Raw genomic sequence first — 19753 nt, forward strand, 5'->3', positions numbered from 1 at the left:
CATTTATGTTGCACTCGTTTTGTCAGAGAGGTTTACAGTTGAGGGATAATCCAGTTTAAGCCACTGTATTAATATGCTTGCCGTGTGACTTATTTGCCTTATCAATTTGGTGTGTTAGCTATGGGTGGTTTTTACAGTCTCCAAGTATATAATTACAGACTGCAGCATTACTCTGCAACATTCATCAATTAGAAAACGCTGACAAATATTTTTTGGTGTACGCGAATGCTCTCACTGCTGAAATGTAAATGTAAATGATACTTTAGCTGAGGCAGTCCGTTTAACCTGCAAACTTCACATGCTGGCGCTTAACTTCTGCAAACGTTCGATAGCCTGGTCTGATCAATCGCAGTTTCTGCTCAGGCACACATGATAGGGTCAGGATTTGTGCCAAGTACTTTAATCCATGAACTCAGCCTGCCTTGTGTCAACAGTCCAGGCTGGTGGAGGTGGTATGATAGTGTGGAGAATGATTTCTTAGTCATTAATACACCAGTATGTCAGACCTGCACATTTTTATGGACAGCAGATATGTTAATCCATCTCCACTGCTTCTCTCTTTGTACCCATCCTGAGGCATCCAGACATTGTACCAGCCCCCAACGTCCTCTGTGGGACGTAGCCTTTGGACGTCCACTGAGCCGAGGCCGACTCTAGGAATCCTGAGACATCTCCAGTTAGACTCTGTGATACTAAGGAGATCCGAAGTCCATGATCCTTACACCAGTACAACATTTATCTGACTGTATATTACAATCACACCCCCAGTGTCACCCATATGAGGATGACGTTCCCCTTGAGTCCGGTTCCTCTCAAGGTTTCTTCCTTTACCAATTTAAGGGAGTTTTTCCTTATCACTGCTGCCTGAGTCACCTCAGACTTGCTCATAGGGGAATAAATACATACAGATTGTGAACTATTTACATCTAAATATAATCTAGAATTTTTTATTCTGTCAATTCTTTTACTTTTATTATTCATTATTTACTTTATCATTAATTATGTTTACCTTCTGCTCTATGTTTATGTTCTGTAAAGCTGCTTTGAGACGATGTCTTTTGTAAAAAGCGCTATACAAATAAACCTGAATTGAATTAATACTATACCACAAACTGTTTAAGTATTGTATCTAAACATGTGCATCTCTTCATGGCTGCAATTTACCATCTTTAAATTGATACTTCCAGCATAATTATGCATCGTGTCATAAAGCAGAAGCTAATTTCTGGTCAACTGGTTTAATGGACCATGACAATGAGTTCTTTAATCTCAATGGAATGTTTCTAATATGTTGTGGAATCCATGGCATGAGACTAAAGAGAGGAACAACCCGGAATGCTGAGTGTGCATGTTACACACACACAGTGTTACAGGTTTGGGGTCTGTGGGAAGAACACTAGTGACTGCAATAATAACAAATGATGTGTATGACTGTTTCTTTAACGCGTTGTGCTGCAAGGGTTTATATTTAAATCCTCGGCAGTGCTAATCAGTCTGAATCAGGAACCTGAAATCCGACCCTCGTGGTAGATGACGTGGATCACGTGTCCGTCATGCCGGAAGTTCGGATTGTTGTTTTTTTTTTTTCGCGAGCAGTTAGCTAGCTGGATAATGAACTGTCAACGCTGACACTTGACAGTCTAACAGGCTCGTTTTTAATTTGTAGAAACGATCTGTTAAATCCGAGGCGAACACAAACAACGTTGTGTCAAAAGATATGGGATGAAGTAGGTTATTTAACTGAAGCAATGTGTTCTAAGCAGAGTTTGTTGACATGGAGATGTAGAGCAGGCAGATAGCAGCTAACTCACTCGCCGTTTCCGATTATCAAGTCCCTCACGTCTTTTAAACGAACAGGAAACACGGGACGATGGACGATCTGAACACAAACCACTTAAACTAAAGTCTGTTACGTTGTTTAAGGTGTTGTGTAGCTACCTTGCAAGATTTATTTTGGGTTTATTTACTAGCTCTCCAGTGAGCAGACGCTAACAGCACTAACGTACTGTAGCTAGTTCTTAACGGTTGTTATTACTTTGTTATTTGTTGAGGTTAATTATTATTAAACAGTGTTATACAAGTCGTTATAATGCATGACGCATATGAGCCCGTGCCTATTTTGGAGAAACTGCCCCTCCAGATCGACTGCCTGGCAGCTTGGGGTAAGTGTCAGTCTGGGTCATTAATGTTTGATAAACACGTCATTTACACTACATACTTTGTACTGTATCATTTACACTATACTTTGTACTGTACTGTACGTGTGTTCCTCTACTATGCAATGACAATAAAGTTCTATCTATCTATCTATCTATCTATCTATCTATACATCTATACATCTATCCATCTATACATCTATCCATCTATACATCCATCCCCATACCTTCTTCTAGTCCCATCCTCTTTGTAACGCAGCCAACCTGCTTCCAGATACATTTTACAAGTAATGCACAGTCGTAATGGGGACTTAAAGAGAATCAATCCAAAACCTATACAACATTTCAGGCCACTGTTCGCCTACTTAATTTACCTTCGCCTACTTAATTTACCTTCAGTCCATTCGTTTTTTTTTTTTTTATTCCAAACGTCTTACAGTTGAGACAACTGAGTTCTTGTAGGTTATATGAGTGAGTCTCTGTACTGTAGGATTTGAACTCAGGACCTTCTGATCAGTAGCCTAATCCTTAGTCACTGAGTTGCTCCTTCTCCTACTCAATATGGGATGGAAGTATATGTATTTTATGGAAGGCTTCGTGATTTTAAACAGTCAGCTTTTAAAAACAGTTCAGTAAATGGATGCAGTAATTATTATAGTATGTTGTAGGAAACAGTATTGCAGATTCAGTGATGATGTCCAGATGTGACGTTTGACATTTCCGTGTGTTGTTTATACAGAGGATTGGCTCCTGGTGGGGACTAAACCAGGTCATCTCCTCCTCTACAGAATTAAGAAGGATGCAGGTTTGGATTCGTTTCGGTTTTGTTTGTTATTGAAACTTTGTCCCTCTACTTTAGCATTTTTGATTTCATGACCTCCTCACCTCTTATAGGCACTAACAGATTTGAGGTAACACTAGAGAAATCCAACAAGAACTTCTCCAAGAAGATTCAGCAGGTATGCTCAGTAATTTGTCTTTGTAACTAAAATCTTTTTTGTTTGTTTCTTTAACGAAGACACTTATAATGTACATTAATCAGTTTCTTTATAGATTTTTTTGCAGTGAAGTTTTAAACTAATGAATGCTCATGAAACAAGAAATGTCTTATGTCATGATGAGTCTGTTTACAAGTTGTTATTTTATCGTTGCTAGTGTTGTGATGTGATGTTGCATTGTCTCACAGTTTATCCTTTTTTCTGCCATCAGCTCTATGTTGTATCCCAGTACAAGATTTTGGTCAGTCTCCTGGGTAAGTCTTTTGTGTATATTTTTCTTTTTGGAGGTACAATCCAGTTTCTTAACCATTTAGGTTTTTGGTCTTTCTAGGAAATAAATGTAAAAAGTGTGAGTGCTGTGTATATATTGTCTCGGTTAATGATCATTGTTATATTGTTGTTGCTTTTTTTCCAGAGAATAATATCCATGTCCATGACTTGCTCACGTTTCAGCAGATCACTGTGGTGTCAAAGGCCAAGGGTGCAACACTCTTTGCCTGTGACCTGCAGGTATGTAAGAAGAAATTGTTAAGTTTAAAAATATAGTTTAATTTATCCATATCACTATAATTATTTTATTACTTTCAGTACTGGGCATCTTTATTATATCTCCAATTTTGCTCTAAAGTAGCCTGCAGTAAAGGACTCTGACATCAGTGTGTTTTTTCCACAAACGAGCCACTTCTCACTTCTCCAAAAGCTACTTCTCTTTGCTATTATTCATATTTGTTCAACCTTTGTTGACTATATACATTTTCATTTCCCCATTTTAGCAGCCCAGTTCAGGTGAAGCTAAGTTGCGGTTGTGCGTTGCAGTGAAGAAAAAGCTTCAGCTGTATTACTGGAAGGACAGGGAGTTCCATGAATTACAGGTTTGTTGGTGACATTAAATCACTAGACAGTTTAATCACATTTTATGTGTAAAGAGATGCTTAAATTAAGAACTTGTATATTGTGTGACAGGGAGATTTTGCGGTTCCTGATATTCCGAAGTCCATGGCGTGGTGTGAAAATTCCATATGTGTGGGTTTCAAGCGAGACTACTATTTGATCCGGGTAGGTCAATTAGGTCAAAACCTTAGAATTATGACAAGCAATAAAAACAAAAATAATGACTTTTAGACTGTTGGGCTACCACATCCTGCCAGAACAGATTCAGTGTAGCTTAACATTCTACAAGTCTCTGGGATTTTAGTGGAGGCAGGAACATCATTCTTCCAAAACAAATTTCCTTATTTGCTGTTTTTTTTTTATGATTGTGTTGGAGAGCACTGTCTGAAACATAGAACTAAAATCTCCCATAGCTTTTTATTGTTTTGAGCTCTGACTGCAAAGGCGATATAATAATAATAATAATAATAATCATCATCATCATCATCATCATCAAACCATTCAGTGAACATCATGCTGAAAGCCTTTTCTCCAAACAGAATAGAAATGTTTCCTTATAGGATAAATTCGATCAGAAAGACTACTGATGCACAATGACCTTACCTTCAAAGGGGGCAAGTGGACCCAGATCATGGCACAAAAATTCCCTACAGAGTAATAGGATCCAACAGTTTTTACTTATTTATTTATTTATTTATTTCTCACCTTTCTGTACATGCATGTTATGCAAACAAGACACATTACATCGAGTCTTACTTGCAATAAGTGTTTCATCCTTGACCTTTCTAGATGGATGGACGTGGTTCAATTAAAGAGCTGTTCCCAACAGGGAAGCAACTAGAGCCACTGGTTGCCCCACTGGCTGATGGGAAAGTAGCTGTTGGTCAGGATGACCTCACTGTTGTCTTAAATGAGGAAGGAACCTGCACACAGAAATGTGCCCTCAACTGGACTGACATCCCAGTGGCAATGGGTATGATACAAATGTGCTTTGCCTGCCTAAATCATCACAACCATGTGTTAAAAGCCGCTGTTAGTCGGTACATAAACAATTTCTTGAAATAAAACTATAGAGCTATATAAATGAATATAAATGACAATGGAACTGCTTAGTTATTGTATTCAGAACTCGTTATCAGATATATAGATGTTAGGTTGGCCTGATATTCTTTATACATTACTGAAGCATTGCCATTACTGTGTTAGCAAGGTGTAAAAAAAATCATAAAATGGTTTTAAACCACACAAATCCAAGTCATAATTATTATATTTAGTTATAGACAAACTGAATCTTAAACATCTTAGTTTTACTTTTGAATAACTAAATCAAGCTCCCAACATGAACATAGCCATAGAAGCTGGAGGGGCGTTAAGAATGAAATGAAAATTAAAAAAAAAAAAAGTACTCCTGTGTAAATAATATGAGCCATACATGTGAGTCTGTTGATTGCCCAGCTTGTCTAAATTATATTTTAAAATGGAAAAAAATTGTATTTGTTTGTATATGTCTATATTATTATTTAGTGCCATAAAGATTTGTCCAATTGAAGTTAAAGATTAGTATTTCATTTTTGTGCCATTTTTATATTTTGTAGCCAGCTTTTGTATTTAATGTGAATTCATGATTTAAAAAAAAAGAAAAGGTTCAATTATATTTAGTGGAATTACAAACCCTCAACATTTCCTCCACACAGTATGTGCCAAAGCTCTGTTAAAATCTATGGATCTCTCTGAAGCATGTATAACATGGCAATTGGAGACCTGCCCATTCCTGGCTTCAAATGGATTTTCCGCCCCATGGGACTCAGGGAATTTTATATTCACAGAATGCCTCCATGTTACTTGCAGTCTCTGACATGTTTCTCAGAGGATTTCTTGCATTTGGATTTGCTTTTCGATCGTTGTTTCTTGTAATAATATGCGTCATTTATCTGCATTAGTTTTGCATTAGTTGCACTAAAACATCAATGTTATTCTTTATCCGTCAAAATCTGAAACGTTTTAAAGGGTTTCTGCTTTTTTTATCCACTCACACATATAATCTTGTTTCCCTACACTTACAGAGCACCAGCCTCCTTACATTATAGCTGTGCTGCCACGCTATGTGGAGATTCGCACCTTTGAACCAAGGTTGTTGGTACAGAGTGTGGAGTTGCAGAGGCCACGCTTCATCACCTCGGCAGGGTGAGATGTTCACACTTTTCAGAATAAATTAACAACATTGCTTTCTGAAGGCGTTCACAGTGAACTTAATCTAAAAGAATGATGTCATCTCTGCTATTGCAATACTCGCAATTGTTGACTAGCTTTATAATGTTGTTTTTATTATCTTGTGCCACTTTTTTTTGGTTACAGGCCCAATACTGTGTATGTTGCCAGCAACCATTTTGTCTGGCGACTTGTGCCAGTGTCTATAGCAAGCCAGATTCGGCAGCTTCTACAGGACAAACAGTTTGAGCTGGCTCTTCAGCTAGCGGTGAGTTCGTCCATCAGTTAAACTACTGCAAACATCATTGCGTGACAAGTCCTTCACTGACACTTACCACTTCATTTTTATTTCTTCTGATATTTTTTTCCTGTATCAGAATTAAAGTGTGGTTTCGACGTGATACCTGATGAACATTGTAATAAACCCTTTAGTACTGTTTTATTTAAAATATCCTGCTAGTTTCAAACGATTACTTTTTAAGTACTAACTATCATTTCACAATTTCTTCTTTATTCGTTTTTTCCGAGCAGAAGATGAAGGATGATGCAGACGGTGATAAGAAACAGCAGATTCACCATATTCAGAATTTGTATGCCTTTAATCTCTTCTGTCAGAAGCGTTTTGATGACTCTATGCAGGTGTTTGCCAAGCTGGGGACAGGTGAGGAGCGGGTGTATGTCAATTACAATGTATGCCCAATTAATTAACTTAACTCTTAGCACTTTATTTATGGTGAATTCAGATTGATGTAAATATTCAGGCTATGCTCAAACTTATGTGTGTGATATGGCCTGGAAAATTGTGTCTTAACAAAGATTGGGAGTCCTGGAAGAATATGACAGGATGTCTTCATGCTGTGTTATAGATCCAACTCATGTGATTGGGCTATACCCAGACCTCCTACCGTCTGACTACCGTAAACAGCTGCATTACCCCAATCCTTTGCCCACACTCTCTGGAGTAGAGCTGGAGAGGGCTCACTTGGCTCTCATTGACTACCTAACGCAGGTCTGCACACACAGGGCCTCGTAATCTTTAGCATTGTGTTTCAGTTTCATTTTACTAACCGTCTTTTTTTTTTAATTACATAGAAACGCAGTCATTTGGTGAAGCAGCTGAATGACTCTGACCCTTCCACCACATCCCCGCTCATGGAGGGCACTCCTACAATCAAAAGCCGCAAGAAGCTTCTTCAGATCATAGACACCACCCTGCTCAAATGCTACCTCCATGTAAGGTTACCTCTGCGCACACCTGCCTCCCCAGGATGTTTTGCTAACTTGAAATGGACATCGGCAGTAGTTTGGTTATAGTGTTAATAGGGATTCCTACTTTGTTCTGTTTTTAGACCAATGTGGCCTTGGTGTCACCCCTTCTGCGTCTAGAAAACAATCACTGTCATGTAGAGGAGAGTGAGTATGTGTTGAAGAAGGCCCACAAGTACAGTGAGCTCATCATCCTTTATGAGAAGAAGGGCTTACATCAGAAAGGTAAATTTAACAATACAGTCACAGATGTTCCTAGATCACCAGAGAGAGAATTCTATAGTTTATTGCTTTTTTATAAGAACACTCAAATATAACAATGTTTTAATTAGATTGTTCTTAGCCTTAGGCAATAACAAGTCTTGTCCTGTTAGTCAGATCACATATACAGACACTGAACTTTCCTGGATCCACTATTTATTTGTACCTGGCCTTGATTTTAATTTAATAAATAGATGCTTATAGCACCTAAAAATCAGAAAACCATCTAGAGGAAAAACAAGAAAAGGGAGCAGAAGAGAAGGGAGAAGAGTGTATCTAATGATTCATTCACATCCACATTCATTAAGTGTTCCAGTATTCATGCAACAGAATGCATTTTTACTTCTGTATAATTACATGGAAGGTGAATATGTTTCTGGGGTCATACAGTATGTTGTCGTATGTTTTGAAGTAACTCGGGGAACACAAGCAGTAAGTTAGAATGAAAAGTAAGTCTGTTAGTACCGCATGTTACGAGGACACCAGGTCTCGGCAAGCTAATATAATTATATCCATGAAAGTCTCCGCTCCTAATTCAAAAGCTAGCAGTGTGGAACAGCAGTTTAATGAAAGTATAGATCTCTGTAGCTGAAAGGTGCCTGAGTTTTTGTTGCCATGGTGTAAGGGCTCTTAATTTTCTTTCACTGCAGTCTTGAAGAGATGTATTGAGATTATAGACAGGAGTAGTAGCTATTTGTTTGAGGCTGTGCCAGTGTTTTATGTATGTAGAATAAGTAAACCTTGGAGATTTACATACAGATTTGGATAATGATTATTTATTTATTTATCTATCTATCTATCTATCTATCTATCTATCTATCTATCTATCTATCTATCTATCTATCTATCTTTATTTATTTATTTATTTATTTATTTATTTATTTATTTATTTATTTTTGCCAAACCAATAAGATTTAATTAGATTTTGTTTCTCTGTCCCATCCAAGGCTGTTTGCTCAACAGATGCTTATCTAATCTATATTTCTCATGAAGGCAGAAGCATCTTAAAGTTTTTTGAATGTTCTTGGTGATCATTCAAATCACCTCATGTTTTTAATCATGCTGCTGTATTGATGTAATTCACTACAGACACGATCAAAGCAAGCCACATTATTCTGCCTGACACATGGTACATGCTAGAAAACATGTGTTGGGAAGGTTTAAAGAGATCTCTAAAACAACAGTAGTCTAATGAAAATGGTGATCTTTAGCCCTGCAGGTTCTGCTGGATCAGTCTACTAAAGCCAACTCTCCTCTTAAGGGTCATGAGAGGACTGTGCAGTATCTCCAGAGACTGGGTAAGTGTTTCTCGCTTAGCACATAAGGAAGGCACTGAGGTACTGAGGAACCAAAAGAGCAATGTGACCCCTGTGTGAATTCAGAGCCATGCACTAATTCTCACTGATATATTTCTGTCACTCCTAGAATTGGAGTTGAAACGTAATCATCAGGCTAATTTACATTCTGGTTAAATAGACTGTTCATTTAAAATTCCCTTTTCATCTTTCATCTTCAATGAATTTATTTGTTCCTGTTGTCTGTACTCACAACCTGGTGCACTATGTTTTTTCTCCCAGGCACAGAGAATCTGGGCATTATCTTTGAGTTTTCTCCATGGGTGCTGAAGATTTGCCCAGAGGATGGGCTTAAGGTGAGAGCTGTAGTGCTACAGTATTGTGCTCAGTGCTAACAGGTTGGAACATTTGTTTTGGTAGTATACAATTACATTTCTTTGAATATGTTTGTAATATTGTGTAATGTAATATTGCTGAATGTGTGCTGAGTTTTGAAAGGTGTATCCTAAATGGCATTCTTTTGTACTATTCTGTAAATAGTATGAGTAGTGTGTTTTGTAGCACCAGGTGCTGATGCTGGATGAGGAAAAAATTGTCTGGATGAGGAAACAAATATGATACAATTAACAAAATCTCTGTATTCTGCTAATGATAGAGGTATAGAATTACATGCGTTTGTCATCAGCTGGGAACAGTTTATATGTTTGGTTAGAAAAAAATATGTTAGTGTTCCATCTGAGACAATACTATAATTGTACAACAAACACTAGACAGTAGAGGGCATAGTGTAAGTGCATAGTGTGTAGTACATCAAGTTTTACTAAGGGCTTACCCTAAATTGTCCAGAGATCATGGCTTATGTCATTCCCATGCCAACAAAACATCTTTTTGTCTATTGTATGTAAGCTGGGAAAATGACCTGTTTTGTTTATCGCTAGAAAGCTGAAACAAGTGGCTTTCCGTAGGTGACGCACACAACCCCGACCCACCCTGACCCCGACCCCCCACCCCCACTCACCAGTATTTCCACTATGTTTTGGCAGATTTTTACAGAAGACCTTACGGAGGTAGAATTGCTTCCCAGAGACAAGGTGCTAGACTTCCTGAAGGAGGGTTTTAAGGAGCTAGCTGTGCCATATCTGGAGCACATTATCTATGTGTGGGAGGAAACAGGCTTCGAGTTCCACAACGTGCTGATCCAGCTCTACCTGGAGAGAGTACAAGTGCTGATGAAAGAGTATCTCAACTCACTGCCTGAGGGTGAGAGCCGTTAGCTTCCTGATAGACGGAGCACTTCTCTAACAGACATGGCGTAATGAATGGAATTGCTGTATGTTTCGTCTAAAGTATTAGAGAAAATACATGTAGGTTTAGTTTGGGTTCTCTCTGTAACAAAAATGAATGAATTATTTATTTTTTAATTTAGTAGCAATTTTAAAAAAATAATAAAAGCTATGTAAAGCTGCTTTGAGACAATGTGAGTTGTTAAGTGCTATACAAGTAAAGTGAATTGAAAAACATTTTAATTTATGGTCTTAGGAAGTTTTTTTACCATAAGTATAAAATGCAACAATAATTATTTTTGTGTGTTACTTTTAAATAAAAATGCACACTTTAATTATGGTCTTTGGTCTATGGTCTAACTGAGAAACCTTCAGCAATGCAGGATTACTTATTTTCTAATTTTCATTCTCCCTTGTAATTGTAAATAGGAGTCCCAGCTGTGGCTGCAGGGAAGGAGGAAGGAGAACTTGGAGAGTTACGAAACAAGCTGTTGTCTTTCCTAGATATTTCACGATACTACGAGCCAGAGATTCTCATCAGTGACTTTCCATTCGATGGTAATTTAGCGTTGTAGCCTTTGATCTAAGAGATCGTCACCTCTTTACTGCACTCAGAAACTACCGTTAAACAAGTATAATATGTGTCTGGCTTCCCCTTGTCATGCTCACTCTCAGGGCTGTTGGAGGAGCGAGCTCTGCTTCTGGGCCGCATGGGAAAACACGAGCAGGCACTCTTTATATATGTGCACATACTGAAGGACACATACATGGCTGAAGAGTAAGTATGCTTCAGTCTCATCATATGTCTTCCTGAACCAAGTGGAATTGAATATATTGTCCATTACCCTGAATAATGTACCATGTGGCTGAGTACAATGTGACTCTGACTGTCTGTACACTTCCCTTTTTAGGTATTGTCGCAGACATTATGACAAATCATCAGATGGAAATAAAGACGTGAGTTTATCTGTGAAAGCGCAGATGGGTTTTTTTTTACATTTGAAAGTGCATTTTTGTTGTAATTTCATTTTCCTAAAAAAAAAAAACCTCTTGCTGTTCCAGCGGCAGGATCTCGCGCTCTCATTGCCCTTGCCTGGGGTCAATTCCGATTCACTTAAGAGTTAAATCTCAAATCTGATATGCGGACCACGTGATCCGCTGTGTTGCGACCCCGAACAGGGAGCAGCCGAAGGAATAAATAAATACATTTTGTGCTGCACAAAATTATGGAGCTATTTTCATACATTCCTGGTAGTGTTCCAGATTGAGCCAAGAATCTTTTAGTGAACTTTGAACATCTTGTGCAATGCTAGACTTCAGACGCATTCTCTCTATCTGGAAAGCTGTCCTAACCATTTTTATGTCTCCCATATCTCAAAGAGTTCCATTTCTGCTGTTTCTTCCATGCAGGTGTATCTGTCTCTCTTGCGCATGTACCTGTCTCCTCCAGACGCACACTGTCTGGGTCCTATTAAGATGGAGCTGTCTGAGCCCCAGGCTAATCTTCAGGCTGCCCTGCAGGTTCTTGAGCTGCACCACAGCAAGCTCAACACTACTAAGGTGAGAATCTCACTGTCCAGTACAACGCAGCTGTTATAGTCAGGTTCTGTTTATGGAATGGTTTGCAAGCATTCTTGTGCCTCTCATTAAATATAAAGACTTTCTGTAGCTCTATAGCTCCTTCTACTTCCTCATAACCAGTTGTTGTCCTCCAGTGAAGCTAGAATTATTGCTGTCTGGAATTTTGTCCAGCTCTATGTAGTGCCATTTCCAGAGCGCATCACATACAGTATCCTAAAGGACTTTTATTGTCTAGCAAGGCCCTTGTTGTTAGCTCTCATACAGAGGTCCTGTCCCTCTGCACAATAAAAAAGCTGAATGATGTGCTACAGGATATTACTGTTCTAAATTATTTTGAGTATTAGATGCCAAGTATGTGTGGATTAAAACAGAGAGCATGAATCTGCCATCGATAAGCTCTCTTGCGTCTTTGTTTTATATGATGTTGCTTTTATTTCTTTCGGCTGCCATCCAGAGGCCTGGCTCTTTAGGGCCACGTGCAGGGGACAGACCACAAATTTAGAAGTCAAATGAGAGAATCAAGTTTTGTGTTGCGTTCCAGCTGTGCACAACATTTGTGGACTGTAAAACTACAAACATCCCCATTCAGCAGAATTAGATCAGCACTCCAGCACTTTTTCAGGCTCAATTCTGTGTCACCTTTATAGCAATGTACAGTATACATTAGTTTTATTAGCAATTATTTTGACACAGCTAGGTCCTTTATTATTTGGACATTTCCTAATATTGCCTCTGAACACACCAAAATGATTTGAAATGAAGCATGATCGAAGCATTGCATTAACTGCTTAGGAATTACAGGCTCCAGAGTATTTTAATAAACTAGCATAATTACCCTCATAAGGGTTATTGTTATTATCTTAATGTAAATAGATGAATGACTGCCTAAAGTCTGGAACACATGCTGATTTCCTCCCCTGAGATGCTTTGCCTGGCTTTTAATTCAGCTGCCTTTAGTTGCTGCTTGTCTGTGGGTTTTCTGCCTTCAGTTTAGTCTTCAGTGTAAAGCTTGTTCAGTTGGGCTGAATCTTGGTTTCATCTGTCGACAGAATCTTCTTCCAAAAGGTTTTTTGTTTGTTTGTTTAATATACACATGTTTTCTAGCAAAGTCTAAAGTGTCCTTTTTGTTATTGAGTATTCTCATCGGTTTGTATCTTGATGTAAATCCTCTGTATTTACATTCATGAAGCTGTGTCTTGATTGTAGACTTTGACAGGGATACCACTAACTCCTGGAAAGTGTTCTTGGCTTGGCCGGATATTGTGTTTTTCTATTTTTTTATTTATTTTTTTACACCATTGAAAAAAATTCTGCAATTATAAACTTTTTCCTTAAGCTGTTGCTGAGCTCATTAGTCTGTTCCTTCTTTTTAACAATTTATTAAACTGGATATCTGGCCACTCCTAAAGTTTCTGCTATTTCTCTGATAAGTCTCCTTCACTTAAATAGTCACATCTTTGGACTGCATATTAAGAGTTTTTATGAACAGCTACCAAATGCAAATTCAATCCTTGGAATTAGCTCCAGACCTTTTATCTTCTTAATTTGTCATGAAATAACAATGGATCATGCCACATCTGGCCATGAAACTGCTCATCAGCCAATTGTCCAATTACTTTTGAGCCTGTGAATATAGAGGGACTATCACTATAAAAATGTTTAGGAGAAATGATTATAGAAATGTTTCTGCAGCTGTCAGTAAATCACGATACAATATGAACATCTGCACATTCACTCAGTTGTATAATCTGAATATTTACAGAAATCCTACTTTTATCGCACAAAGACTAATATTTTAGGGTTTTGTTTAGAGTACAGGTGTCTGATACGACCTAATCTTAGACTTCTGTTTGTAACCATCATTTATGGAAGTAAATGCATGCAGTCGTTTTATTATCTGTGCTGTTCTCTAGGCTATAAACCTGCTTCCAGCAAACACTCAAATCAAAGAGATTCGTGTGTTTCTTGAGAGTGTGTTGGAGGAGAAAGCCCAGAGGAAACGATTCGACCAGGTTCTCAAGAGTCTGCTGCAGGCGGAGTTCCTCCGGGTAAGTTACTAGAGAGACACAGTGCTTAGTTTTGTTTTTCTGTAGTATACATGGTCCTGTTTTCCTGTAGTCTCTCATTACTTTCTATTTTTTAAATTTCCCCCCAGAAAACATTCTTACTCTCTGCTGTTGTGTTTGTAGGTACAAGAAGAGCGAATCTTTCATCAGCAGGTAAAGTGCGTCATTACTGAAGAGAAGACCTGCCGGGTGTGTAAGAAGAAGATTGGAAACAGGTATGTCTGATGTAATTTTTCAGTTTTTTTGTTCTCATTTAATTAACAAGGGAAATTTTTAAATAATGCATATTTGTCTTCCATATACACAGTGCCTTTGCCAGGTATCCAAATGGTGTGGTGGTCCACTATTTTTGCTGTAAGGACCGTGGTGTGTGTCCTACAGAGCAGTGAGATGTCTCAGCTGGATATACTTTATACACACCTCTAACTATTCTTAAGATTTTTACATCAGGCATTTTACTGCACAAATGAAGGACATGCCAGTCTGTGTCTTAAAAATAATTCATAAGGATTTTGGCACAGTGAAGCCACATGTGGCCATGATGAAAAGTTACGGTACCTTGGACTAATGACTTATGTCCTGCACATGGATATGGATGTAGACATTTTTACAGTGGTCATGATGGCTATTGCACTTCAGCTTTGAAGACAACAAACACATACTGTAGAATTATACTTTCTTTTGAGAATAACCAAAATGTCTCTCATCCATTGCTATTTTATTTACTTCTGTTATTTTGAAGCATGTTTCTGTCCAGCTTTGTCATAGACCTTGTGTGTAAAAATAAAGAATACCTGTGTTAACCCTGTCCATGTTCTAGCCCATTTCCACCAGACTGTTTCGCTGGGTCACTTTACGTACTATACACACTCTGTTTCACTGTGTCTGCTTCTTGATGCTCTGATTGCTGAAAGGAATGCAGACACTGATGAATCTTTCTTCTTGGTATCTCGCACACTGCCATTTTTGTTCTGAATATATGTTGTTTGTTCTGAACTTAATAAGAGTGGAGATGTAACTTTTTATGCAAAGTACAGCAGACCCTTTTCGAATCTTTATCTTAACAGGCTTATTAATGATGCCATTAGACTTCTGATTACAGCTGCATGGCACTTTTTTCTGCTACTTCCTCTTTCATTTATTCTCACTAATGGACAATGCAAGAAAGCTACTGCACTACTGATTGAAGTGGATCATTTACACATTGATGTTGCTATAAATGCTGATAACCTCACATATGGAGGAGTCCTAAAAGGGTGTCGGTTCTTCTGCTTGTTATAATGTGTGCTTGAACGTGTTACATTTCATTTGTCACCATCTCTCTTTCCTCTGTTGTTATGATCAACCATGACCTTGACTGTTGCTATATGGAGGAATACTTTTGTTTCAAGGCTGTGCACCATAGAAGGTGTGCTTGAGTTTAAAGAATGTATAAATTGTATTTTAAATATGAATGAAGAGAAGTGTTACAGCTAATAAACCTGTATCATGTCATGTGCAATGTGGTGTCACAAGTTTGCTTTTCTTAGTCATTTAAATTCACCCTTGTGTTCTATTCCGTATTAGGCTTTAAGTTCTTGATATTTCTAATACACAGGTTATGTTATGAATGTAACACAGATTGAAAATGAGGTAAAATATCAATTAAAACAAACTGCTTTTTCATGAAAATATAATGCATTGGTTAATTCACTCACATTACTTCTATCTCATATGCAACTGCAACATATTACACACACTTTGTGGTAGCAGTAAGTTATTAGCATTATTTTTATTTTTTTCTGTTCACCAAAAGCATAGATCTATTAAAGGCTTGTCATTTCAAACATAAATTTCTGTGTCATCTGCCCAAAATCAGTAGGACCAGGTAGCACTACTGTATATCTATTGCTAAGAAGCAAAATCAAGGTCAAAAAGTTGTTTTCATGTTCAATGATTTTATTTTATTTATCCTTTAGATTTGAACTTTTCCTAGGACTGTGGGTGTTTGTTTAAGTGGTTCATGTTTGAATAGGGTTTCACACTAAGGGCTGGACTGACCAACAGCACAGAGCAGCTCCTGCTTGTGTAAACTATAGCTGGAGAAATCTCTTGTTCCAAATACAGCTGCTCGTTTATACGGCATGAGTCACAATGAGGAAGAACTAGACAGTAAAGAGAAAAGCCTGTTTTCTGTTACTGAAGCCCAGATGTTTGTTGGCTTGTCAGCATCATCTTGGTCAGCTGTGTTTAACGTCATACAGCCAGTCTATAAAAGATGGCTTTGAGATGTCATCACTCGTGAGACGTGATCCACCTCCCTTGTGTTGTATATTGTCCTTGGAGCCTTCTTGGTCTGGAAGTGTCTGTTAGAAGGATTGTACTGTATTTCTAGTCCTCCTGTGGAAAGTTGCTGGGTAGAGGGAAACAGTCTGTAAATGCTGCATTGTTCATGTGCCCTGTCATAGAGGGCAGAATTCATCAGAATCAATAACACCACAGATAAAATGTTTTTTTTTTTTTTTACCATCTCCGATTAATAAAGTCTTTTTTTCACCTCTTCTGATCTTCTGATCCACTCACATGGATGGGTAACGGTGCACAGGAAATAATCTTTACTAATAAATGTTTGTTTTAAGGATCTGAAAAAATCCAAACCTTTAAACCAACACAAAAAGAGATTAAATCTTAATCTTAAGTGTTAATATCCTGAAGACAGTTTTCAACTAGTATTTCCAATTATATGATTATTAAACCTATTTCTGTTTTTTTTTTTTTTAATTTTGTTTCACTAACCAAATTTAAAAGCGTCTTGTTTTATTGGCAAATATTTTTGTTTCAAAATAGATTTAACCTATATTTAAATTATGTGCCGTTTATTGTAATAATAATTACATACAACAGTCATCATCATCTTAATAATATAACAAATAAATATTATTATTGTGATTATTATTATTATTATTATTATTATTATTATTATTATTATTATTATTATTATTATTATTATTATTGTTAGTAGTATAGCAAATACTACATTAATTGGACTATATTTAGGGTTTTTAGGCTTGTCAAATATTTCTGCTTTAGGTTTAGGCTTGTCAAACATTATTTCATGCATTAATATCCTGCTTCATGAGGAAAAGCACTATGGCTTGTGCTCTGCTACAAAACCAGATGTAAATGTGACCAAAACTCTTAAAATACTCCTGTGATGTGGGTATTCTGCTTTCTGCATAAAACTTTTACTCTGGATTTATTTTGCTTGTCTGTTATGCACGTTCTTGTTTTTTCCAAACTTTCATGTTCTGAGTAGTTTTATGTGTTTTTATCCAAAGTAGACCTTGTTTCAATGGGTTTGTCTATTGGTAATCTGGTGTTAACCTAAAGGTAGTGCTCTACTGTAAGATTGTTATCATAGATTTTCTTTCATAATATAGTTCAGTGAGATCGTGCAAAGCAGATTTGCTAAATACTGTAGTGGAAATGAGTGACACTATAATATATGGTAATCTCATATCATTGTAGAACTTCATTTAAGGACTAAGCATCCTCCTAAATATAACCACAATAATACTGGATTTTTGTGGAACCAAACTCCCAAATAAAACACACAGAAGTAACCCTGAGGCTAAATTCTTTCTAGCTTAGATTGTGACAGTCATGCCAGCTGATTACACAGAGTCCAATGCCCCCTGAATTGTGTGTGTGTGTGTGTGTGTGTGTGTGTGTGTGTGTGTGTGTGTGTGTGTGTGTGTGTGTGTGTGTGTGTGTGTGATAATTTCCACTACATCATTCTTACATCAGTGAGACCTTGTGATGTAATGCATTGCACAAATAGCATCAAGCTACAGATAGATATCCTTCTAGCCCTCAGTTCTAATATCCCAATTGACCATCACTGACTCTGTGTCATCCTCAGGTAATTCCAGAAGTTTTACAGCAACACATACCACTGAATATGTAATCATATCTACTCTTCATTGACTGCAGACAACAGTGGATGTTAGCACCTTATGTACAGTCTTCAGTGTCATTTATGGATTGTGTAAATGTAGCCAGACTTCACTCCTTCTTTGGCTACCCTAAACCCCCAAGAGGGTCATACAAGAGTGCAGAGACTCACAATGACCTTTTTGTACTTGGCCAGCCATCCTTCACTTCAGTTTCCTTTTCACACCACAAAGTCATTTGTTCCTGTACAAGCCACCATGACAATGCCCTAACCACCCTAGATGCCCTAAAAAGTGCCTCCACCTAATGGCAATTCATTCCTGAATTTTTCCATCATTTTCAAGTAAGGCTAAAATAATTATAAGTGAAATTCCAAACCCCTAACAATGGTGCTATTTTAAAATTAAATAATGAAAGACTTTGGACTTATCCTCATGAAATAGAACAGATGTTCACAATCCACTGTACAGAGACTGGGCGTTATCATAGTGGATGGAATTATGGAAGCGTGGGATTGACCTGTGAAAGCAAAAAAAAAAAGAGATCTCTGTAAAGTGTTTGTCTTTGCTTTTTTTAAACAGAGACTGAAATTCCAGAAGTGCTTCACTGAGGGATTAGGGGGCTGGTGTGATATGGCACAGGGCATGTTTGAGGCTCAGGGAAGGCCTTGGTCTGAGAGAAATGTCAACATGAGTAGTAGTCTGGTGTGAAGAAATGTAAAAATCCAGACACTCACTTTCTCACTTGTTTAATGTTAAATGTATCGCTTACAATGAGAGACTGCTTGACCTTCTTTTGTTAGCAAATCTAATTAGATTTTAGCCAATCTAATGTAACAAGCATGCTAAAAGAACCTAAAATAATGAAGGTATGAGACTGCAGGATTTAATATAGTGATTGTAAAATGACTCATTATTTGTGAAAAGACCATATATATATCGATTTAAGTCTACTTAACTTTCACCTCAATACAGTGAGTATTTATGTGCTATTAGTATTATATTCTAGCTACGTATATGATGGTGTTAAGCATTAGTGGTTCAGCGGTTAAAGGTCTAGGATACTGAACAGAAGGTGAGAGGTTTCAAAGGTCACATCCCAGTCCTGCCAAGCTGCTGCTGCTCTGCTCTTAAGAAGGATGTTTACTGTCCAAATACTGCAGGCAAGTGCCACTCATGATATAAAGGTGACAAAGTTGTCCCTTAGGCCACTCTTAAATAAGTTCACTTGCTTTTGGAGACAGTTGAAGCAGGCAGCCTATGTTTAGGACTGTATAATTCTCTCATATCTAAACATCTAGGATTAAAGGGAATCTGATCCAGCCTGCCATTTATACAGTACCATGTTGTCAGTGTTTAACTTTCATTAGAAAACTTAGTTTGTGCTGGAGATGATGAAACCTCTATGTGGTATTAAAGGCTTTGTCGAAAAAATAATGATCTCATATGAGCAAAGCCCTTTTGATTAGCTGAGTTATTTCACATGCTAGAAGAAAAAAGCTAGTTTATATTTCAAAGATGGCTTTCCCAAATGTGAAGGCAGTTCGAACTTTAGCAGAGAAAGCACAGCTACACAGCTCCTGATACTATACAAGAAAAATTAAAACAACACACTAATATTACCACCCTTTTGAGCCTGGTTCCTCTCAAGGTTTCTTCCTCACCACAGTCACCTGAGTCACCTCAGACTTGCTCACTGGGGATAAATACAAACATATTTAAATATATCTAATACTGATCTTGAATTTTTGTATTATATTAATCTTTATATTATTCTTTATAATCTGAGCTCCAGAACGACCAGACTTTGGAACAG

General features: G+C 37.5%; 1 protein-coding gene across 1 annotated transcript; it reads left to right on the forward strand.

The window, feature by feature from the left end:
• The first annotated feature begins 1531 nt into the window (after positions 1-1531).
• On the forward strand, positions 1532-15506 carry vps39 (VPS39 subunit of HOPS complex). The gene is made up of 24 exons (XM_027172585.2): positions 1532-2162; positions 2896-2961; positions 3051-3115; positions 3366-3408; positions 3570-3664; positions 3928-4026; positions 4118-4210; positions 4835-5018; positions 6109-6229; positions 6401-6521; positions 6785-6914; positions 7120-7262; positions 7346-7486; positions 7603-7744; positions 8992-9078; positions 9358-9431; positions 10119-10335; positions 10788-10916; positions 11034-11136; positions 11270-11315; positions 11769-11918; positions 13853-13987; positions 14129-14220; positions 14313-15506. Exons 1-24 carry the CDS (start codon positions 2090-2092, stop codon positions 14392-14394), a joined length of 2631 nt encoding a protein of 876 aa, XP_027028386.1. The 5' UTR covers positions 1532-2089; the 3' UTR covers positions 14395-15506.
• The last annotated feature ends 4247 nt before the right edge of the window (positions 15507-19753 follow it).

Source organism: Tachysurus fulvidraco, chromosome 12 (assembly GCF_022655615.1).
Source record: "Tachysurus fulvidraco isolate hzauxx_2018 chromosome 12, HZAU_PFXX_2.0, whole genome shotgun sequence".
Classification (NCBI taxonomy): Eukaryota; Metazoa; Chordata; class Actinopteri; order Siluriformes; family Bagridae; genus Tachysurus; species Tachysurus fulvidraco.

Coding starts and splice junctions, on each gene's coding strand:
- vps39 (XM_027172585.2), top strand. CDS start 2,090: ATGCATGACGCATATGAGCCCGTGCCTATTTTGGAGAAACTGCCCCTC. Junction 9,432..10,118: donor GCCCAGAGGATGGGCTTAAG/GTGAGAGCTGTA, acceptor ATGTTTTGGCAG/ATTTTTACAGAAGACCTTAC. Junction 13,988..14,128: donor TGCAGGCGGAGTTCCTCCGG/GTAAGTTACTAG, acceptor TTGTGTTTGTAG/GTACAAGAAGAGCGAATCTT.